We start from the raw sequence: 19,327 nt of genomic DNA, 5'->3' as shown, positions 1-19,327 counted from the left end.
GTTAATTTACCGTGTTACATTAGTTTCAGGTTTACTACATTTTTAAATAGTAAAAAAAAAGCAAAGGAAAAGTTATATTTTTTGACACATTAAAATTATATGAAATTAATATTTCAGTGTCTGTAAAAAGTTTATTGGAACACAGCTACAATATTCACATGTCTATGGCAGCTTTGGTTCAGAATGAATATTTGAGTAGTTGTGACAGAAACCCATGTGTCCCAAAAGCCTAAAATATTTACTGTCTGGCCTTTCACAGAAAAATATTGCTGACCTCTGATCTAAAGTGTAGTAGAATGCTTCATGGGTTCTGGGGTAGCTTGCAAATCAAGGTCGGCTGATTATAAAATGTGTGGTTTAATGATCCTTCATTGTATCAAATTTGAATTAATAAAGCAAAATCAGTATTTAAACATTAAGAATGTAGGGCTTTCACCATGTTTTAGAAATGAAATACTAATGAACTAAAGAGTTTCTCATCAGGGATACATTTGTTGTAGTTTTTCCCATAACTTTAACTTTTTAGGAAATCAAAGATACAGTTGTTACTGCTCAGTTTGTATGCTTCTCTTATGCTCACGTTGTTAAATAGTTTGAATTAAGCTTTTTCTCCCTCAACACAACATGATTATTTTAATCTTGACCTGAGAATTTGAAACCCGGTGGTGCTTGCTGGTCTTCTAGGTGGAAACCTGCTAGTCTTGGTGGACCAGCATGCTGCCCATGAGCGCATCCGACTGGAGCAGCTGACCATTGGTAAGGATCTGCTGAGGACTAGGAACGATTCGAGACTCCCCAGCAGAATTAATGTACCTGAAAGAGTTTTTCTAGCTGTGACTGTTGTGAAAAAAGATGAATTGTACGTTTTAAAAAATGAAGCTGAAAAAAAAAAACTATTAAAAAAAAAAATGAAGCTGAAGCCTGCTGGTATGGCTTCTTTTATAATTGAAAGAATGTAGTAGTTCACTTTACTAATTCAAAGATGTGGGTCTTAACACATGGTCAAAGGCATATTTGCTGTATCCTTATCATCAACCCTAAAGATTAGGCTACTTTATTACAACTTTCAGCACAAAGATATGCCCCTCCACGTGCCCATGTGATCTTGGTTTACCTTCACAGTTCATCAGGCAGAGACTACCAAGCAGCTCAGAAGGCCCAATATATTGTTTTTATTTTAAAATTTAATTTGTTTTTGAATAGGTAGTATAATCCAATAGGCTCAAGTCTGAAAGGTACAAAAGGGAATAAAATAAGGTCTCTTTTCTACCCTTGCCCTTCATCCAACCTAGTTTCTCTCCCCAGAGGCAACCTGTATCACTAATGTGTTATGGATTCTTCCAAAGTCAATATGTGCTTTTTAATCTTTGCTACCCATTTTTCTCATATGAGGCAGTCTGTTCCCCAAGGTGTAAAATACCAGGAAAATCTTTACTCCTGTGGTCACGTAATAAAAACCCCAAATGTTGTAGAGTTAGGTGAGGACCTAGGGAGGTATTTCATGGACGAATGGCAGTGATGTTACTTCCATGTTCACTTTTCCTTATAAAATGAAGACCTAAGAGTTGGGAAAGATACAATAAAAAGTGTTAGAAAAACTTTCTTGCTCTAGGCCCTGGACCATTTGAGAATAGTACTGACTGATTCTCTTCAGAGCCTGGGAAATCCTTTTGGAAGAATGAGGGAGCCTTCTTGAGCCACTGGGTTGTGAAGTAAACCCCTTTTATCTCCCCAGTAATCCATATTAGTCAGCCTCTGTTACTGAAACCACATTTGTTGACTATCTACAGGAACATCGCATTGTTCATTTGAATGTAAGATTAAGTCTTATATTTCTTATTTAAGAAAATACTGCTAAAATGAATAAACAAACTAGATATTTACTAGTTTGACTTTAATAATGGAAATTCAAAGCCTAAAACTGAACATTGAACATGCTGCTAAGCATTATAATAATTCCATGACTGTGTCTTCATTTTTATCTGAATCTGGAAGACTTCACTTCCTGCTCTTAACCCATTCATCTTTCTCTCAATAGGTTCCTATGAGAAGCAACAGCCACAAGGCTCTGGTCGAAAAAAATTACTGTCTTCCACTATAAGTCCTCCACTAGAGATAACAGTGACAGAGGAACAAAGGAGACTCTTATCGTTAGTACCACCATGAGGTTGTGATGTTGCTAATGTACATTCTCTGGCTAGGGTATAAGCATAACTATTGTTCCTTATCTCAGTTGAGGCACTGAGACCAAGAGAGGTTACATGACTTGTTCAAGGTCATAACAAGTTTTAAGTGGTGGAGCAGGCACTCAGATGCAGGTCGTCTGACTCCGAATGCTGTTCTTTCCACTATATCACAGCTATTGAGTATAGGATAGAGTTTCCCTGATAATTTTTTCCAGCAGTTGGCTTAGAGTACTCTTACCATTTCTTGGAATGGTCAATATTTATGCTGTGCTGTTTCTGAAAGTGAAGTTACTGCAGTAATTGCTTCCATTCTGCTTTGCCTTGGTACATTCTAGATTCTTAGTTTTTGTTACCATAATCATACTGGGAAGAAAGTAAAACACCGGGCCACAAGGAGGGGGCAAATCATATAATGAGTCACAAGATAGGACATTTTCCTACTTCGGGGTGGCACAAATTATTGGAAATAAAAAAGAGAGAATTGTCTCTAAATTTATTTAAGGTTTGGGAATATGCCACTGCCAATAAATCATTTTCCCTAGGGTATAATTTATATTAGAGGCAGATCCATTTATTTACATCCCGTTAATCAGGACTTCTCAGTTCCTCCGGCTGTTAATTATCTCTCTGCTTTTAATGCTGATTCAAAACGTTCTTAGCCCTTTTATTTGTGCCAGACTTCTTTAAGTGCCAGCAAGGAGAAGTTAGCAATTCCTCAGTGAAGAATAAAAAATTTAAGAACAAGACATAGAAACAAATTGATTCTCTCAATGGAAAAGAGGGGGAAAAAAAAGGTTACTGTAAATCAAAAAGGAAATTTGATAATAAAATCTAAATAAACAACCATAAGTGTGAGAAAAATAGTGTAAGTTTTAAAGCTTGTGGCAGCTTTTGAGAAACTATCAAGTATTTGGAACTGATACTGAAATGTGAATGAAGTAATTCTTTTACATTTGAGGTTATCTCTTTAGGTGTTACCACAAAAATCTGGAAGATCTGGGCCTTGAAATTATATTTCCAGACACTAGTGATTCTCTGGTCCTTGTAGGAAAAGTACCACTCTGTTTTGTGGAAAGAGAAGCCAGTGAACTTCGAAGAGGGAGATCTACTGTGACCAAGAGCATTGTGGAGGTAAGACAGCTGCAAAAGCTGAGAAAACTGCTGAGTGCTAATAACCTCCTACTTTGTTTAGAAATTCTCTATATTCATCTTTTATTCAACAAGCATTTATGAAATAACCTGCTGTGTGCCAGGTGCCAGAGATTCAAAGATGAATTAGCTCAAGGTGAGGGAGAAGGACATTTAAATAATTATACTATAATGAAATTTGGCCAGCAGAGGTATGTTCAAAAGTGCTATGGAAATACAGAATATTTACTGTGCCCAGGAGGGTGGAGGTCATGGAAACTATCACAGAAAAGCATTTGTTTTTTTGTTTGTTTGTTTCAGAAAAAGTCTTGTAGAACAGTAGGAGCCTGCCGAGTACAGAAGAGGGGATAAGGTCATTCTAGACAGAATAACAGATATCAGAGACTTGAAGCAGATCCCGTGCTTAGGGAACTACCAATACACATGGCTCGAATTAAGATACACACAAGGTAGTGGTGGGCCTAGATGAGGCTAGATAGGTGGTTAAGGCCAACTCATAAAGGGATTTAGCATATTCAGCTGAATAGTTTGCATTTCATCCTGTAGGCAGCCAATGAAGAAGAGCAAAATACACTTTAGCACTGCATTTTAAATACTTTACTTACGTGTTTCATTTTTTTAAAACAATTTATTTTGTATTTGTTGTCTTTTCTTTCCTCCTTTCCTGTTTTCTATTAGAGTTTTCTTTATTTCTCTTTTTTTCCCCTCTACTGGTTTAGAAGGGGAATTTTAGCTTGCATATATAACACAGTTTAAAGGTAATTTGTTCTTCTGTTCTCTTCATAAACCGTACACAAACCTTACCACCCTTTCTCTTGTACCACTTTTCTCCCATCTTCCATTTTGTTGCCTATTTTAATTCCACCTTGTCTTTAATCCCCCTGGTAGACCTTAATTTTATAGTAAATGTTTATTTAGCTTAACCAAAATGTTTTCCATTCTTTGTTTACTATTGCTTCTTGCATCCTACTTATTCTTTGTGTTCAGTTTTCTTTTCACTGAAGTAAATCTCTTAAAAGTTCTTTTGTTAAGAGTCCAGGAATAAAATATCTTTGAAAACATCTTTATTCCACCTTCACATTTGCATGATTGTCTAGCTAAAAATGGAATTCCATATTCTTATTTATCTCTCAAGCATTTCAAAAATATTCTGTTACTTCTGACATTCTATTTTTGCTACTGAAGTCCATTGTCAATTTTATTATCATTACTTTGTAGGTAACCTGATTTTGTCTCTGGTTGCTTTTAAGATTTCTCTGTCTTCGGTGTTCTGCCATTTCCCTATGATATATCTTTGTGTGGATTTATTTTGATTTCCTTCTTGAGATTCATCTTACGTATTCAATTTGGAAAATATAGTTATTATCACTTCAAACATTGCTTCTTCCCCCCTTCTCTCTCTTGCCTCCTAGAAATGCTATCAGATGTCTACTGGACCTTATCATTCTATTCTCCATGTCTTTTGCCTTCTCTTTCATGTTTCCCATGGTTTTATCTCTCTGTGATGTATTCTGGGAAATTTCCTCATTTATCTTCCAGTAAACTAAGTTCACTCTTCATCTACTATTTAATTAGTTGTTTAACTTGTCCACTGAGTTTTTTATTTCAATGACTATTATTTTTTCCAGAAATTTTATTTGGCTCTTTCTCAGATCTATCTGTTCTTTTTTCATGGTGTCCTTTTTTATTCATTGTGGTTTCTTAACTCCTTCTTTAGCTCTTTCTGTTTGGAGCACAGGAAAATCCACATCAACTCAGTCTATCATTTTTTCCAGAAATCTGAATTACTTTAGTAATATTTAAAAATAAAAAGTAGAAGATAGATTTAGTGGATAAAGTGTGGGATACATGGATATAGGAAAGATTTGAGGTAGAGAGCAGTTGAGAGGCTAGTGCACTGGTGCAAGTAAGGCAGGATGAAGATTTGACTAAGTCAGTAGCAATGGGAATGGAGAGGAGGGACATATTTGAAACATAATCTGGAAGGTAGAATCAAGAGGACCTGGTGAGCAAGAGAATATAAAAGAGATAAAGGAGAAAAGATAAGTAATGATTCTGAGGGTTCTCACTCAGATGACTTAGAGGGATTGTGCCGTTGACAGAAAAAGGAAACAGAGGAGGAGAAGTACACCTGGCTAGGGAGTGAGATTATGAGCCTTAGGTTAGACACATTGAATGTGCCTTCAAATGGAGATGTCCAGTGGATGGACAGACTTTGAGATCTAGCACTTGGGAAAGAAGTCAGGGCTGTAGTATCTATTTGGGGGTTAACAGTATACAGTTGGCCCTTGAACAACATGGGTTTGAACTGTGCGGGTCCAATTATACTCGAATTTTTTTCAAAAAATACACACTACACTACTACAGGATCTGCGGTTGTTTGAATTCCCAGATGTGGAACCGCGTCTACAGAGGGCTGACTGTAAGGTTATACAAGGATTTTCTACCGCACAGAGGGTTGGTGTCCCTAACTCCTGTGTTGTTCAGGGGTCAACTGTATATATTTTGATAATATCAGAAGCTGGAGAAGGGTCTAACAGACATGCGATTGTTCAGGGAGAATATGAGGATAAAAAGAGAGCCAAGCATGGAGGCTGTGGAACACCAGCATTCAGGGTGTATATGTTTTGGCAAAGGTCCGGAAAGCTACTGCTGAAAAGAAGAGACTGTAAAGGATGATTGAAAATATTTGGTCAGAGAAGGAGGAGGAAAAGCAGGGAAAGGTAATATTGCCACAGCCAAGGGAAGTTTTAAGCAAGAAGGGAATGGTCAACAGTGGCCGGAGAGTAAAGCCTGAGGAGTTGGATTTGACTGTCGGAGGACACTGCCTGCCTTGTGGAATCTGTTCCTAGGGGTGGGCAGGGCGTCAGGAATGCAGGAAGGGAGAAAGGGGAGCTAAGGAGCCCTCTCTTTCCCGGACTTCGGCTACATACCGAAGAGATGGGGGCGACAGCTAAAGGTTAAGGGTGTCAGGAAGTATGGGGCAGGACACAGGTGGAGGAAAGGTTTTTGTTTCTTTTCAGATGGGAGAGACTTGAACATGTTTGTAGTCTAAGTGTGAGAAGACATTTGAGAGGAAGAGGCAGCTAACGTGCCAGCTTTGGGATCATCTTGACTTTACCCTTCCCAGAATTGCCCTTTGATCAGACCACCTCTGCTTGGCTTTCAGCAGCGCTCTTTTCTCCCAACAGAGCTTATTTTCTCCAAGGCTCCTCCTCCAAATTGTCTTAAATCCAAGAGATAGGATCTGTTAGAATCTTTTATAGTAATTCAATCCTTAAGTATTTAACGAGAAAATTATAATGAAAACTTTTCCTAAAGTGACTTCAAAGAGTACTGGCAAGAAGTTTACCTCAAACTGAAACAAGGCTTATGGTTTCAGCAAGTCTTGATTATGTTAAGTCAGGCTGATCAGGAGAGATTTTGTTGATTCTGAAAGAAGCTGGAACAGTTCTGGTATCTTGAAGAAGAGGTAGTTACTTGGATCTAGCAGTTGAAAGATCACTAAGACATCTTTCTATGAAGTTCTATCCTCTAGCCTAATGAATGAGCCTTTTACATATTAAATTATCTAGCATTAATGTTCAATTTGAAATTGAACATTTGAAATATGAAATGAATAGAGAATAAGATCCGTTTCCCCTTCTGCATGCTTACAGACTGATGTTTTACAAGTCCCAGATATATAAGCACAAGAGAGAATAGCAAAGAAGTTAGGTTTGATCTGTATCCACACTAAACTTTGTTAGTGGGTCAGGTATTATGAGACATCATTCTATTTAGGTTTGTTTGGGGAAATATGTGGCTTTTAAAAACTACATAGTATCTACCAACTAGCTCTTGGTAACTGTGCTCATTTATAAGTATGGTGGACTCGTCTGTAAATGAGGCAGAGAAGAGAATTTTCTTTTTTTTTTTGAAGTTTTAAACTTTTAAATTCTTTTTATTTTTTATTTTTATTTTTTTATCGGAATATAACTGCTTTACAATGTTGTATTCTGCTGTACAATGAAATGAATCAGCTATATGTATACCTATATCCCCTCCCTCTTGGACCTCCCTCCCACCCCCCTCCCCCATCTAGGTCATCACAGAGCACCAAGCTGAGCTTCCTGTGCTTTATAGCATGTTCCCACTAGCTATCTATTTTATGCATGGCAGTGTATATATGTCAATCCTAATCTCCCAGTTTGTCCCACCCTCCCCTTCCCACCCCCTGTGTCCATATGTCCGTTCTCTACATCTGTGTCTCGATTCCTGCCCTGCAGATAGATTCATCTGTACCATTTTTCTAGATTCCACATATATGTGTTAATATACGATATTTGTTTTTCTCTTTCTGGCTTACTTCACTCTGTATGACAGACTTTAGGTCCATCCATATCTCTACAAATGACCCAATTTCGTTCCTTTTTATGGCTGAGTAATATTCCATTGTATATATATACCACATCTTCCTTATCCATTCATCTGTTGTTGGACATTTCGGTTGTTTCCATGTCCTGGCTATGGTAAATAGTGCTGCAATGAACTTCGGGTTACATGTGTCCTTTTTTTTTTTTTTAAAACATCTTTATTGGAGTATAATAGCTTTACAATGTTGTGTTAGTTTCTGCTGAATAACAAAGTGAATCAGCTATATGTATACATATATCCCCATATCCTCATAACCCCTTCCTCTTGAGCCTCCCTCCCACCCTCCCTATCCCACCCTGCCCATTTTGAATTATGTTTCTCAGGGTACATGCCCAGCAGTGGGATTGCTGGGTCATATGGTGATTCTATTTTTAGTTTTTTAAGGAACCTCCATACTGTTCTCTATAGTGGCTGTATCAATTTACATTCCCACCAACAGTACAAGAGGGTTCCCTTTTCTCCACACCCTCTCCAGAATTTATTGTTTGTAGATTTTTTGATGATGGCCATTCTGACTGGTGTAAAGTGATACCTCATTGTAGTTTTTTAAATTTACTTTTATTTATTAACTTTTGGCTGCATTGGGTCTTTGTTGCTGCGTGCAGGCCTTCTCTAATTGCGGCGAGCAGGGGATACTCTTCGTTGCGGTGCACAGGCTTCTCATTGCAGTGGCTTCTCTAGTTGTGGAGCATGGGCTCTAGGCATGCGGGCTTCAGTAGTTGTGGCTTGTGGGCTCTAGAGTGCAGGCTCGGTAGTTGTGGCACATGGGCTTAGTTGCTCCACGGCATGTGGGATTTTACCGGACCAGGGCTCCAACCTGTGTCCCCTGCATTGGCAGGTGGATTCTTAACCACTGCGCCACCGGGGAAGTCCCTCATTGTAGTTTTGATTTGCATTTCTCTCATGATTAGTGATGTTGAGCAGCTTTTCACGTGCCTCTTGGCCATCTGTATGTCTTCTTTGGTGGCATGTCTATTTAGGTCTTCTGCCCATTTTTTGATTGGGTTGTTTGTTTTTTGATACTGAGCTCCATGATCTGTCTGTATATTTTGGAGATTAATCCTTTGTCTGTTGCTTCATTTGCAAATATTTTCTCCCATTCTGAGGGTTGTCTTTTTGTCTTGTTTATGGTTTCCTTTGCTGTACAAAAGCTTTTAAGTTTAATTAGGTCTCATTTGTTTATTTTTGTTTTTATTTTCATTACTCTAGGAGGTGGGTCAAAAGAGATCTTGCTGTGGTTTATGTCAGAGTGTTGTTTTTCCTAAGTTTTCGGGAAGAGAACTTTCTGAGTGTGGTTTAAAAAAAGTCTATCATGTTGTAATCTTAGGAAGCTAATTTTTTTTTTTTTTTTTTTTGCCACACCGCTTGGCTTGTGGGATCTTAGTTCCCCAACCAGGGATTGAACCCGGGTCCCAGCAGTGAAAGCTCTGAGTCCTAACCATTGGACCACGAGGGAATTCCCAGGAAGCTAATTTATACATAGCCATTTCTAGGAGTAAAGAAATCCTGTGTTTTCTTATAAAGAAATTATTAAATGTGCCATATCTCAAAACAGTTTTTAACCTCCAGAGGGTAAACAAATTAGTAGCATGAAATAGTGTCTGCTTTAAATTTCTTTAGTGCTTTTGTAAATATTAACATCTGCAGGGATGTTACTATTGAAAAGGCTACCCTAGGGACAGAGATATGCAAAGGAGGAGAAATTTCTCAACAAAATGCCTCAGAGAGTAAGCTTTTTGACCTGAAGGGAATTGTCACACACAAAAAATGCCTGTGGGAACTAAGTGACTACTTACTTTTATGATATTTAAACAAGTGTTTTACTGAGTGCATAGTTGTATTGACGATTGTTGTGTATTTATTCTGTTTATGTGCAGTATTAAACATGTTCTAGCTAAGATTATAAATGCAAACAGACAGCCTCTTAGTGAGAAACCTCCCTGATATTCAGTTGAGGCATTAGGCTACCAGTTATATAACCTCATGAGTTGATGAGCTATCTCTGGAGAAAGCTTCAGTAGCTAAATACATTCTCCATTCAGTAAGAGTTCTTTCAGTTGTCTTGGTATTTCGTATTCAAAGTGCCTTACAACAAATAAATTATTTGCACCTAAGTGCTATATTGCTGGAACTCTTTTCTTCAAGAGGCATATTTTAAAGAAGAAAATTGGAATATTTTGTAAATTATCAAAGGGCAATTATAACATAGCAATCGATTAATGCCTGTTTTCCTTTTTCTCCTTGTAGGAATTTATTCAAGAACAAGTGGAGGTAAGCTTTTCTCTTATTTTGGGGTTTCACACAGAGACACCGCACACAGAAGGCTCCATTGTCCCATTTGCTTTTCCATTAACAAAGGATGTGTTTATGCATTAGCTACTCCAGACCACAGGAGGCATCCAAGGGACTTTGCCACTGACTGTCCAGAAGGTGTTGGCATCCCAAGCCTGCCATGGTAAGACTCTCGACACACCAGCTATTGAGTGCCTTTGCATGCTGTGCGCTGGCAGGGTTCAGCATTTATGAAAGAAGTAGAAGACACAATTATCACCTGCCTCTTGGAGGGTTCAGTTTAGATCAGGAAACAATACACTAAAAATGAACCCTAAAAAATTACTTTTACAAAGCAAAATACCACCATATATATTGGACCATAATGCAGACTGACTTATATGAGTGGAGGAGTAACTGCATTTTGAGTCAAGTTTTGAATGAGCTGAGGGACATGGATTCAGAGGAAGGGAGAGTTTACTACAGGGGAGGAAATAGCCTGTGCAGAGATCCAAAGGCAGAAACAAATTAGTTATATGAGGAGCAGCAAAGCATATCAGGAAATTAAGCTGGTGAGGAAGCATAGAAACCTAGAAGGTCACAGCAAAGCCTTTAGACTTTATACAGAGGGCAAGAATCATTGAAGGTTCTTGAGTAGCGCAATATGATAAAATATACAAAAGGGTATTGTAGGAACTTACTTTAGGGATCATGACAGCCAAAGAATCCCCTGCAACTATCATTTGACCATGGTGGGGTGTCCACTCCAGACACCCTCCCTCCATTTGATCTCTCCCCATCAACCTTCTCCTCTCTTCACTTCCTGTCTTTTCTGGCTTTGTAACCTCAGTCCCTCATTAATTTGTCTCCTATAAATATCACAAACTCCTTCCCCCCTTTATCCTATCTTTACTCCTCGTATTACTCCATCCCCAATTTCATCATCTCTGCCTTCAGAGTGTATCTTAAATGTCTCCGATGTGATCAGTTTCTACTGCTGCCTCCCTAGTTCTTGCCACTGTTGAGTCCTCTGACTTAGTCTCCCCACATCTATTCTGGCTCCCCTTCAAGCCATTCTTCCCTCAACACCCAGAGGAATCTTTTTGAAACATTCCTCTGAGCATGTCATTCTTCTACCAAAAACCTGACAATGACTACCCATTGCTCTTAGGATGAACATTTTATTCTTTACCATGGCCTGCAGGGGTCTTCATGGTCCAGCCTCTGCCTGCCTCTCCAGTTTCTTCTCACATCACTCTCCACCTTGCCCTTCACATTCCAGCCTGCTTCCTTGGTCTTGGTCTTGTGTGCTAAGTTCTGCGCTTGCCTTTCTCCTCTGTCTGAAATGCCCTTCTGCTCATTCTTCAATTAGCCATGTTTTTCTTAACCTAAGATCTCAGATTAAATATCATTTTGTCAAGAAAGCCTTCCCTGACCCTCCTAAACAGGGTTTGGCCTTCCGGTTATATATTCTTTGATATTCTATATTTTATAGTACTTATAATTTAAACTATTGTGTAACTATTTGTTAAATGTTTGTCTCACCTGTTAGATTGTAAGCATCATGAGGGTGGAGGGCATCCATCTCATTCACTGCCTGGCGTAGCTCCAACACGGAGTATATACTTAATAAATATTTGTTGACTGAGTGAATTAATGTATACATAAAGGCAGTTTCTGACAATATGAGAGTTTAGAGTAGGAAGGTTATGCTAGAAATAGAAAAAAGCAGCAAATAAAATGGACACTGTAGGGAAACAATTAGAGATCTTGGTGATAGATTGGCTCTGGATGAAAGATGACCTTGATTTCACAAACCTAAGAAGTAGGCAAAAATATTGCTCTTGCCTCTTTGAAAAAACTCTGAAGGCAAAATCCTAACAAGTTAAGGAATGCCTGCTACAGGGATTAGACAGACAGTGACTCCATAAGGAAAAGCTGAGTGCAGGTTGGTCCTGAAGCCAATTTCAAGCAGTATTAAAGTCACATGAAAGAAGCCTCAGAACCACGTTGCTCTTCCCAGATATTTGGCTCTGACCCAGGGCCAACACCGGTTTCCCACCATACACACCATACCCTCTTGTTTCTGTCTTTTGTTTAGGGGCCATTAAGTTTAATGATGACCTGAGCCTAGAGGAGAGCTGTCGCCTTATTGAAGCTCTGTCCTGGTGCCAGCTGCCGTTCCAGTGTGCTCATGGCAGGCCCTCCATGCTGCCGTTAGCTGACATTGACCACTTGGAGCAGGAAAAACAGGTAGAGCAATGACTAACAGGAGACTAGTTCCTATTAACCAGATGTAATCTGTCTTAATCCTTTCCCAATTACGAGAGTTTTGAAAATATGCATTGGAAGTTTTCTTGGAAGTCTCACCATTTCATCTTCTAGCTCAAATTCAAAATGGACTTTAGGCTGAACTATCTCATTTTACATATGATGCCTTTGTATTTTTTAAGTTTACCACATGTACAGACTGATGTATCCTGAACATTTGTTGCCTACGGGCTCTAGGTTTGATAAGATGCAGAAGTTCTCTCTGGGGCCACAGAAGGTTGGTAGAAACACAGCAAATTCACTGCTGGCAAATGTAGCCAAAACAGCCAGTTGCTTGATAGTACTTACTGGAAATGGTAGCCATCTCCAGGGATCTCTAGAGTAATGATTTGAGGACCTTCAGGCAGGAAACCAAGCTTAGGACATTTTCACATTATGCTTTGACCCTGATTGCTCAGCAGTCCAGGAACAATGATGTGGATAATGCAATAAAGGCACCAAGTGGTTTAAACTAAAGAGCATTTTCTCTCCTTGTTATAATCTTAAATGAAACAGAACGTGAGAGCATAATAGGAATGTCTACGTTGCCGCTTTCCAAAATCTTTTATTTTGCTTACCTTTCCTGTCAAGGGCTACAAAGTCTTTTCTTGCATGGAGTTTTCAGGTACTAATGTTTTCTGACTCATCTAGTACATTTTACTCCATTAAGAACTTTTTGTTTCATATGACAGTGAAAAAAATGAAAAAAGTTTTGTTTCCATTCCCGAACAGATGTGCCCCTAGACTGAGTTTTCAGTCCCAGTTATCCTAAGGAAATCTATAATCTTTTCCGAATCCAGAAATTAGAAATCAAAACTGATTTGAGTAGCCATAATTAGGAAATACTTATATGCTCCTTGGCTTTTCATACTGCTAATTGGAGTTATTCTCTTTCTTCCCATAGATTAAACCCAATCTTGCTAAACTTCGCAGAATGGCTCAGGCCTGGCATCTCTTTGGAAAAGCAGAAGGATGTGACACAGGGCAAAGCCTGCAGGCATCCGCGCCTCCTTGTGAGCTGCCATGAGAACAGAATTATTGTCTCTAAGGAACCGAAGGGATGCTAGCTGTAGGCCTCTGGGCAGAATGTGAGCAGCAGGCACTGGCAGGGTCTTGACTGAATGGGCCCAGGGCACCAATCAGCATCTCCGTCTTCCTTGAGCAGATGATCCCTCCAGTTAAGTAGCCGGATGGAATTCAAGCCTAAAGACAGTTCATTCATTGGCATCCATGGACACTGGAGGTTGCCCTATAATATCTACTTTTTGTAATTTATTTGGGGATAAAATCTAATGATTAATTTTCTGATTGTCTGTTGTTTGTGGGGTTTTTGGGGGGTGGGATGGGGGTTTTTGGTTTTGTTTTGCAATTTTTTTCCAGCCTCATAGTTTGCGCTGATGTGATCTACCTGATGCTGAACTCCCAGGGGTCAAGCCTGCCTTCCTAGACCTCCCACAGCCTGCTCCCTCAGCCCCTCCTTCCCCACCAGCCTCCTCCACTTCCCTCTGCTGCTGCTTTACATTCTGTATCTCAGCCTTAAAGAGTTTCTCCACGCTCATTAAAAACGTGCCGGGTAGTCTTCCACCAGGCCTATAGTTGGATTATTTTAAGGATAAAAACGACTGATAAAGAGAAGCAAGGACCAGGATGGAATAGAGCAACTGTAAAGCACTGCTCCTCGTTCTTTGTTTTATTGCCTCCTTAAAACCCTTCAGGCAGGCGCAAGCCCACAAGGGGCGGTGGCTGGAGCTGGCGCCCCAGGCGGCCCACAGCTCCGGAGCCTCCGCCTGCCCAAGAGGGGAGCTGTCAGCTCCAGCCCCGCTCTGTCACAAGCTTGTTGATCATATGAAAATTCTAGAAACGGGTCCCTCGACAAGACATCTAAACATGTTGGGACTGGATTTGTGGGGGCTGTACACGTGGTGACATAATGAAATTCCAGATTCAAGTGGATGAAAAGGGGACGAACGTGGACACAAGGTTTAAGATTTGGCTGTGGTTCCGATTGCCTCCAGCCGGTGAGCCACCCCGTGGGTAAAAGGGAACCGGCAGAGGAAGACTTGACCATCAAAACACGGACATAGGGACTTCCCTGGTGGCGCAGTGGTTGAGAATCCACCTGCCAATGCAGGGGACACGGGTTCGAGCCCTGGTCCAGGAAGATCCCACATGCCGCGGAGCAGCTAAGCCCGTGCGCCACAACTACTGAGCCTGCGCTCTAGAGCCCGCGAGCCACAACTACTGAAGCCTGTGCGCCTAGAGCCCGTGCTCCGCAACAAGAGAAGCCACTGCAATGAGAAGCCCACGCACCGCAACGAAGAGTAGCCCCCGCTCGCCACAACTAGAGAAAGCCCATGCGCAGCAACAAAGACCCAACGCAACCAAAACTAAATAAATAAGATAAATAAATAAATTAAAAAAAAAAAACCCACGGGCATAGCCAAGGAACTCTCCTTCCTCCTGTGGCTGCACTGTTCCCTGCTGGCTGAAGGTGCAGCCCAGGCCGCCCTGGAGGATGACACGGAAACAAGAACCCAAGGGGGCAGAGGCGGAGAAGAAAGGAGCCCTTGGCGAAGAAGCCTCTGCCAGGTCATATCAGCTGTTTGCTTCCCCTCTCCCACAGTAAAAGAGCTATGGGATACCCACGTGTTCTGTTCACAGTGTGGCTCAAATGCCAGCAAAATACACAGTTTAATTGTTCTGAATCCTGTGGTTTCTTTCAGCCCACATTTATCACCTTAACCCAGTTCATGTATATTTTGAATTATGTATATGATCTCAAAACTGAAATCAATAATGCAGTCTCAAGTGCTGGTAGTCCACGAAGTGCACAAATATCTGATTTCACCTGAATCTATTTTGGGGAAGATTTCCAATAGAATGTCTTGGTCTGATCATTTGATAGAACCAATTATTGTACATAAAACATATTTGCATATATATAAAAAATAAAAGAATGTAAGACAAAAAAATAAACCCCCTTTCAGAGACATATTGTTCATATCCCAAACCAGTAAAATGGTGAAAGTACTATGCACTTGTTTTAGAAAACATTTTTTTGTACTTAAGTATCTCTATGTGAAAGCAATCTTCATATCAAAAATGCAGCATTTATTCTTTCAACCTAGCCAGATATATTCTCTACACTTTTTCAGGAGATAAATGTTATTTTGGTCCCTTTCCAATTGTATCTTGGTTTCATTACATATGCCTAACTAATGGCCTCGTAATTTCATTTGGGACCAGGACTGATCTTTCTGCAGATGCTTGTTATGCCACTCTTAATCCGTACTTCCCCCACCTTTTTAGATGACTTGATTTCTGGTTAATAAGACTCAAAAGACTGAAGTCCTATAAAAGAAAAAAAGAAAAAGCAAAAAAACAGCTGGTAATGTTTTTTGCATCTGGGATGCCATACAATGAGAAAGATGTTGCAATGAGAATATCTACTTTTGTATTTCCCGACCAGCCTGCTCCCACTGGCCTTTGTAGCAAATGGAATGATTTTCTTCGTTTTTTAATACAGGAAACAAATTTGTGCTTACGGGAGAAAAATTCGTTTGCCGGTAGCCCTGCAGTGAATCTTACGGGAGTGATGAAGTAGTGCATCCACAGAAGGTTTAGGGAAAGCCTTCACTAGTTTTCAAGGGGAGCCTCGTAGATCCTTGTAGAATTACGTAATTGGAACCCTGAAGAATAGGCACCACTGGCCTTTATTCTTCTAAATACGTATAAGTGGTTTCATAGACTGGGAGGTCTAGCCTTAGAAAGGAGGTTATTTTCAGGGGCTCAGCCTCCAGGCCTGGTGGGGTGCCGTGGCCTCTGGACCTCTGTCTCCCCTCTCCAGAGCTACATGGAGGTCAGCTGTCCTGGGAGGTTTTTTTGGTTATTTATTTATTTATTTATTTATTTATGGCTGTGTTGGGTCTTCGTTTCTGTGCGAGGGCTTTCTCTAGTTGTGGCAAGCGGGGGCCACTCTTCATCGCGGTGCGCGGGCCTCTCACTATTGCGGCCTCTCTTGTTGCAGAGCACAGGCTCCAGACGCGCAGGCTCAGTAATTGTGGTTCACGGGCCCAGCTGCTCCGCGGCATGTGGGATCTTCCCAGACCAGGGCTCGAACCCGTGTCCCCTGCATTGGCAGGCAGATTCTCAACCACTGCACCACTAGGGAAGCCCTGTCCTGGGAGTTTTAAAAATCTTTTTAGGTCAGACCAATCTGTACAATTAAAAAAAAGCATTACGATACTTCTTATATTAGGGTGATGGGGTGCGATTTCACAAGGTCTTGCTAATAATCTCAAACCCCTGTGTTCTTGAGAACAGCAGAGGACTAGAAAAAGTTCTCCAGAAATCATGTAACCAATCATCCTGCCCAGCCTGACTCTAGCAATGCAAGAGATAATTATCCTATCTTAATAATTTATGAACTCAGTAGCATGTATCAGCATAAAACCAACCAATTAGCCAGAAATATCTAACATTACTTTTATTGCCTGTTAGGGTTCTGTTTCATTCTGTTTTGTTTTTTAACTCAGGTGCCATAAGAGCAGAGATACATTTAATCTTCAAACACATGACGGTAATCATTAACACCTATATGGTGTTTTAAGGTTTACAAATAATATTTGCATAACTTATTTGAATTTCTTGGCAACCCATGAGATAAGGTGGTATTATTCTCCCCATTTTACAAAGTGGGAAAGTAAGTCTGAAAAATATTCTCTAAGATCACGTAGCTAATAAGTAAAGCGGAGAGTGGTATCCAAGTTTTCTGGCTCCAAGAACAAGAATACTAGCTACCATTTTTTTTTTAAGCTTTTATTTTATTTTATTTTTAATATTTATTTATTTCTTTGGCTGTGTCGGGTCCGGGTTGTGGCACACGGGCTCTTCGTCGTGAGCTCCTCTAGTTGTGGCACGTGGGCTCCAGAACGTGCAGGCTCAGTGGTCATGGCACACGGGCTCCGTTGCCCCGCGGCATGTGGGATCTTAGTTTCCTGACCAGGGATCGAACCTGCGTCCCCTGCATTGGAAGGTGGATTCTTAACCACTGGACCACCAGGGAAGTCCCGATACTAGCTTCCATTTACTGAGGGCTCACTGTATACCAAATGCTTTGTATACATGATCTCTAATCCTTACAACAGTTCTCTTAGGAAACTAGTATCTCTCTCTTGCCGTGAGACTACTAAACCTCAGAGATGTTAACCGGTTTGCTGAGAGGGAGAATTCCAGCCCAGGTCTGTAGGACTTCACACTGCGCACATTCCCATTATTACCCACACTGCCCTATATCTTTTTAATTTATTAGGGATTTATCAGTTTGTAAACTTAGTGGTTTAACTGTACTTGATTCTGGTTAGCGGAGGCTTTGTTAACTTGAGAGTAAAACTTGAGAGATGAGATGTGTAACGAAGCCATTCTTAACAAGTTCCTTTGTCAGAAACACTCATCAGAATTGTATTGAGAAATAAAGGTGCATACCGTCAAGAAGCTTAGCTTCAGTCAGGGAGAGAGACAAGGAAACTAATGATAGACTAGGTAACTTCCTCTAGTGTAGGAATCACCCTGAGTTACAGCTATGTCTTTATTACTGAAATAAATGGAAATTAACAATTCTACCGTCAGAATTAAGACTATATAGATGGCAATAGGAGCTAGTATCAGAAAAGCTTAAGGCAAAGCTTAGAGTGTAGGCTAGAAGGAAAAGGAGAGTCTGGGGAGGGGGCTAGGGCAAAGTCCAGAACCCACCTGGGGATCTGGAACGCCATGAGTAGTTGAGAACGGAGAGGGTCTAGCAATCAGACGTCAGAGCAAGGCAAAAGGTCAGACACAAATGAACAGCTGGGATCTGAGCCTAACAGATAGTAAAAAGAACAAGGCAACCAAAACAGGTCAGAGCAGGAAGGGGCCCAAGGCCAAGTTCTAGAGATGTGCAGGGGGCTGCGGAAGCCATGCCAAGCAAGAACAGATGCAGCCCATCAGTTCCTAGACGGCACTGACAACCAGGCTCAGCCGGAGCTTCAGGTGGGGGCCAGTACCGGCGTATCTGAAGGAAGGGAAGAGCAGTTTCTGGCACAAAGAACCAGACTCTCCCTACCTGTTTTCCACTGAAGTGCACCTCCTTCCATCAAAACCCTTCACAAAAGCAGGTTAACGATGAGAACTGACTGGTATGTTTGCCACTGTATATCGTGCCAATTTTCACCCTTTCTCAGATGAAGTTGCTCATCAACAGTGAGATGGCAAAAAGGTGGGCTCAGAAGAGAGGAAAAGCAAGCCTGGGAAACCAAAAATCTGGATAATCTGCACCAAATAAACCCTTCCTTCCTTCTATCTCTCCATTTATTCATTTATTTATCATTCAGTAACATTTAGTGAGTCCCTTCTAAATGTATTGAGGCAGAAACTGTGGAAGAGATAAAGAAAAAAGAAGTTATCTTATGGTTTAGGATTTTTCAAGCCCTTGAATCACTTTCATCCCATGCCCATTTGTCATAGAGCACTCAATCTTATCCAGAAACATCTGATAAAGTTCAGGCAACCTGATCAAAGCCTGTGGGATCTGAGTGTCTTACATATTGCAATCTATCGAGCCAGCAAGCTAGCATGACTCAAGTAGCGGTGTGAAGAAGCTGGATTTGGCCAGACTTTCCCTGTACAACTTGCCTGACTAAACAACTTGCTCTAAGGAGCATCCAATCATGATCAAAAAAAAAAAAAAAAAAGGTACTTTGGAGTTAGCTGCAGAATCTTACATATAAATTATGAATCTTTGGAACCTTGTCAAGTTTTTAAGTAGTTTCCTTCTTCTCTAGGCAGGTCTTAATTCTAAATGTAACTAGGGACTTCCCTGGTGGTGCAGTGGTTAAGAATCCGCCTGCCAATGCAGGAGACACGGGTTCGAGCCCTGGTCCAGGAAGATCCCACGTGACGCGGAGCAACTAAGCCCGTGCGCCACAACTACTGAGCCCACGTGCCACAACTACTGAAAC

The 19,327-nt window shown here is 40.6% G+C and overlaps 1 protein-coding gene across 10 annotated transcripts in view; it reads left to right on the top strand.

The window, feature by feature from the left end:
- Nucleotides 1-13,916, top strand: part of MLH3 (mutL homolog 3) — a 29,011-nt gene extending 15,095 nt beyond the window's left edge. For 4 of the 10 annotated variants that reach the window (XM_036842890.1, XM_036842886.1, XM_036842883.1 and 1 more), the window contains 7 exons: nucleotides 685-756; nucleotides 2,039-2,150; nucleotides 3,158-3,317; nucleotides 9,999-10,022; nucleotides 10,128-10,206; nucleotides 12,124-12,275; nucleotides 13,237-13,916. In XM_036842890.1, the coding sequence (XP_036698785.1) occupies nucleotides 685-756; nucleotides 2,039-2,150; nucleotides 3,158-3,317; nucleotides 9,999-10,022; nucleotides 10,128-10,206; nucleotides 12,124-12,275; nucleotides 13,237-13,359 (722 nt within the window). In that variant the 3' untranslated portion in view covers nucleotides 13,360-13,916. Of the gene's footprint in view, nucleotides 1-649; nucleotides 757-2,038; nucleotides 2,168-3,157; nucleotides 3,318-9,998; nucleotides 10,023-10,127; nucleotides 10,207-12,123; nucleotides 12,276-13,236 lie in introns of those variants that run through there. The other 6 variants (XM_036842884.1, XM_036842887.1, XR_005018718.1 and 3 more) reach the window with 6 other exon arrangements.
- The last annotated feature ends 5,411 nt before the right edge of the window (nucleotides 13,917-19,327 follow it).

This window comes from Balaenoptera musculus, chromosome 2, assembly GCF_009873245.2.
Source record: "Balaenoptera musculus isolate JJ_BM4_2016_0621 chromosome 2, mBalMus1.pri.v3, whole genome shotgun sequence".
Taxonomy (NCBI): Eukaryota; Metazoa; Chordata; class Mammalia; order Artiodactyla; family Balaenopteridae; genus Balaenoptera; species Balaenoptera musculus.
This window is presented reverse-complemented; position numbering and strand designations above follow the sequence as displayed.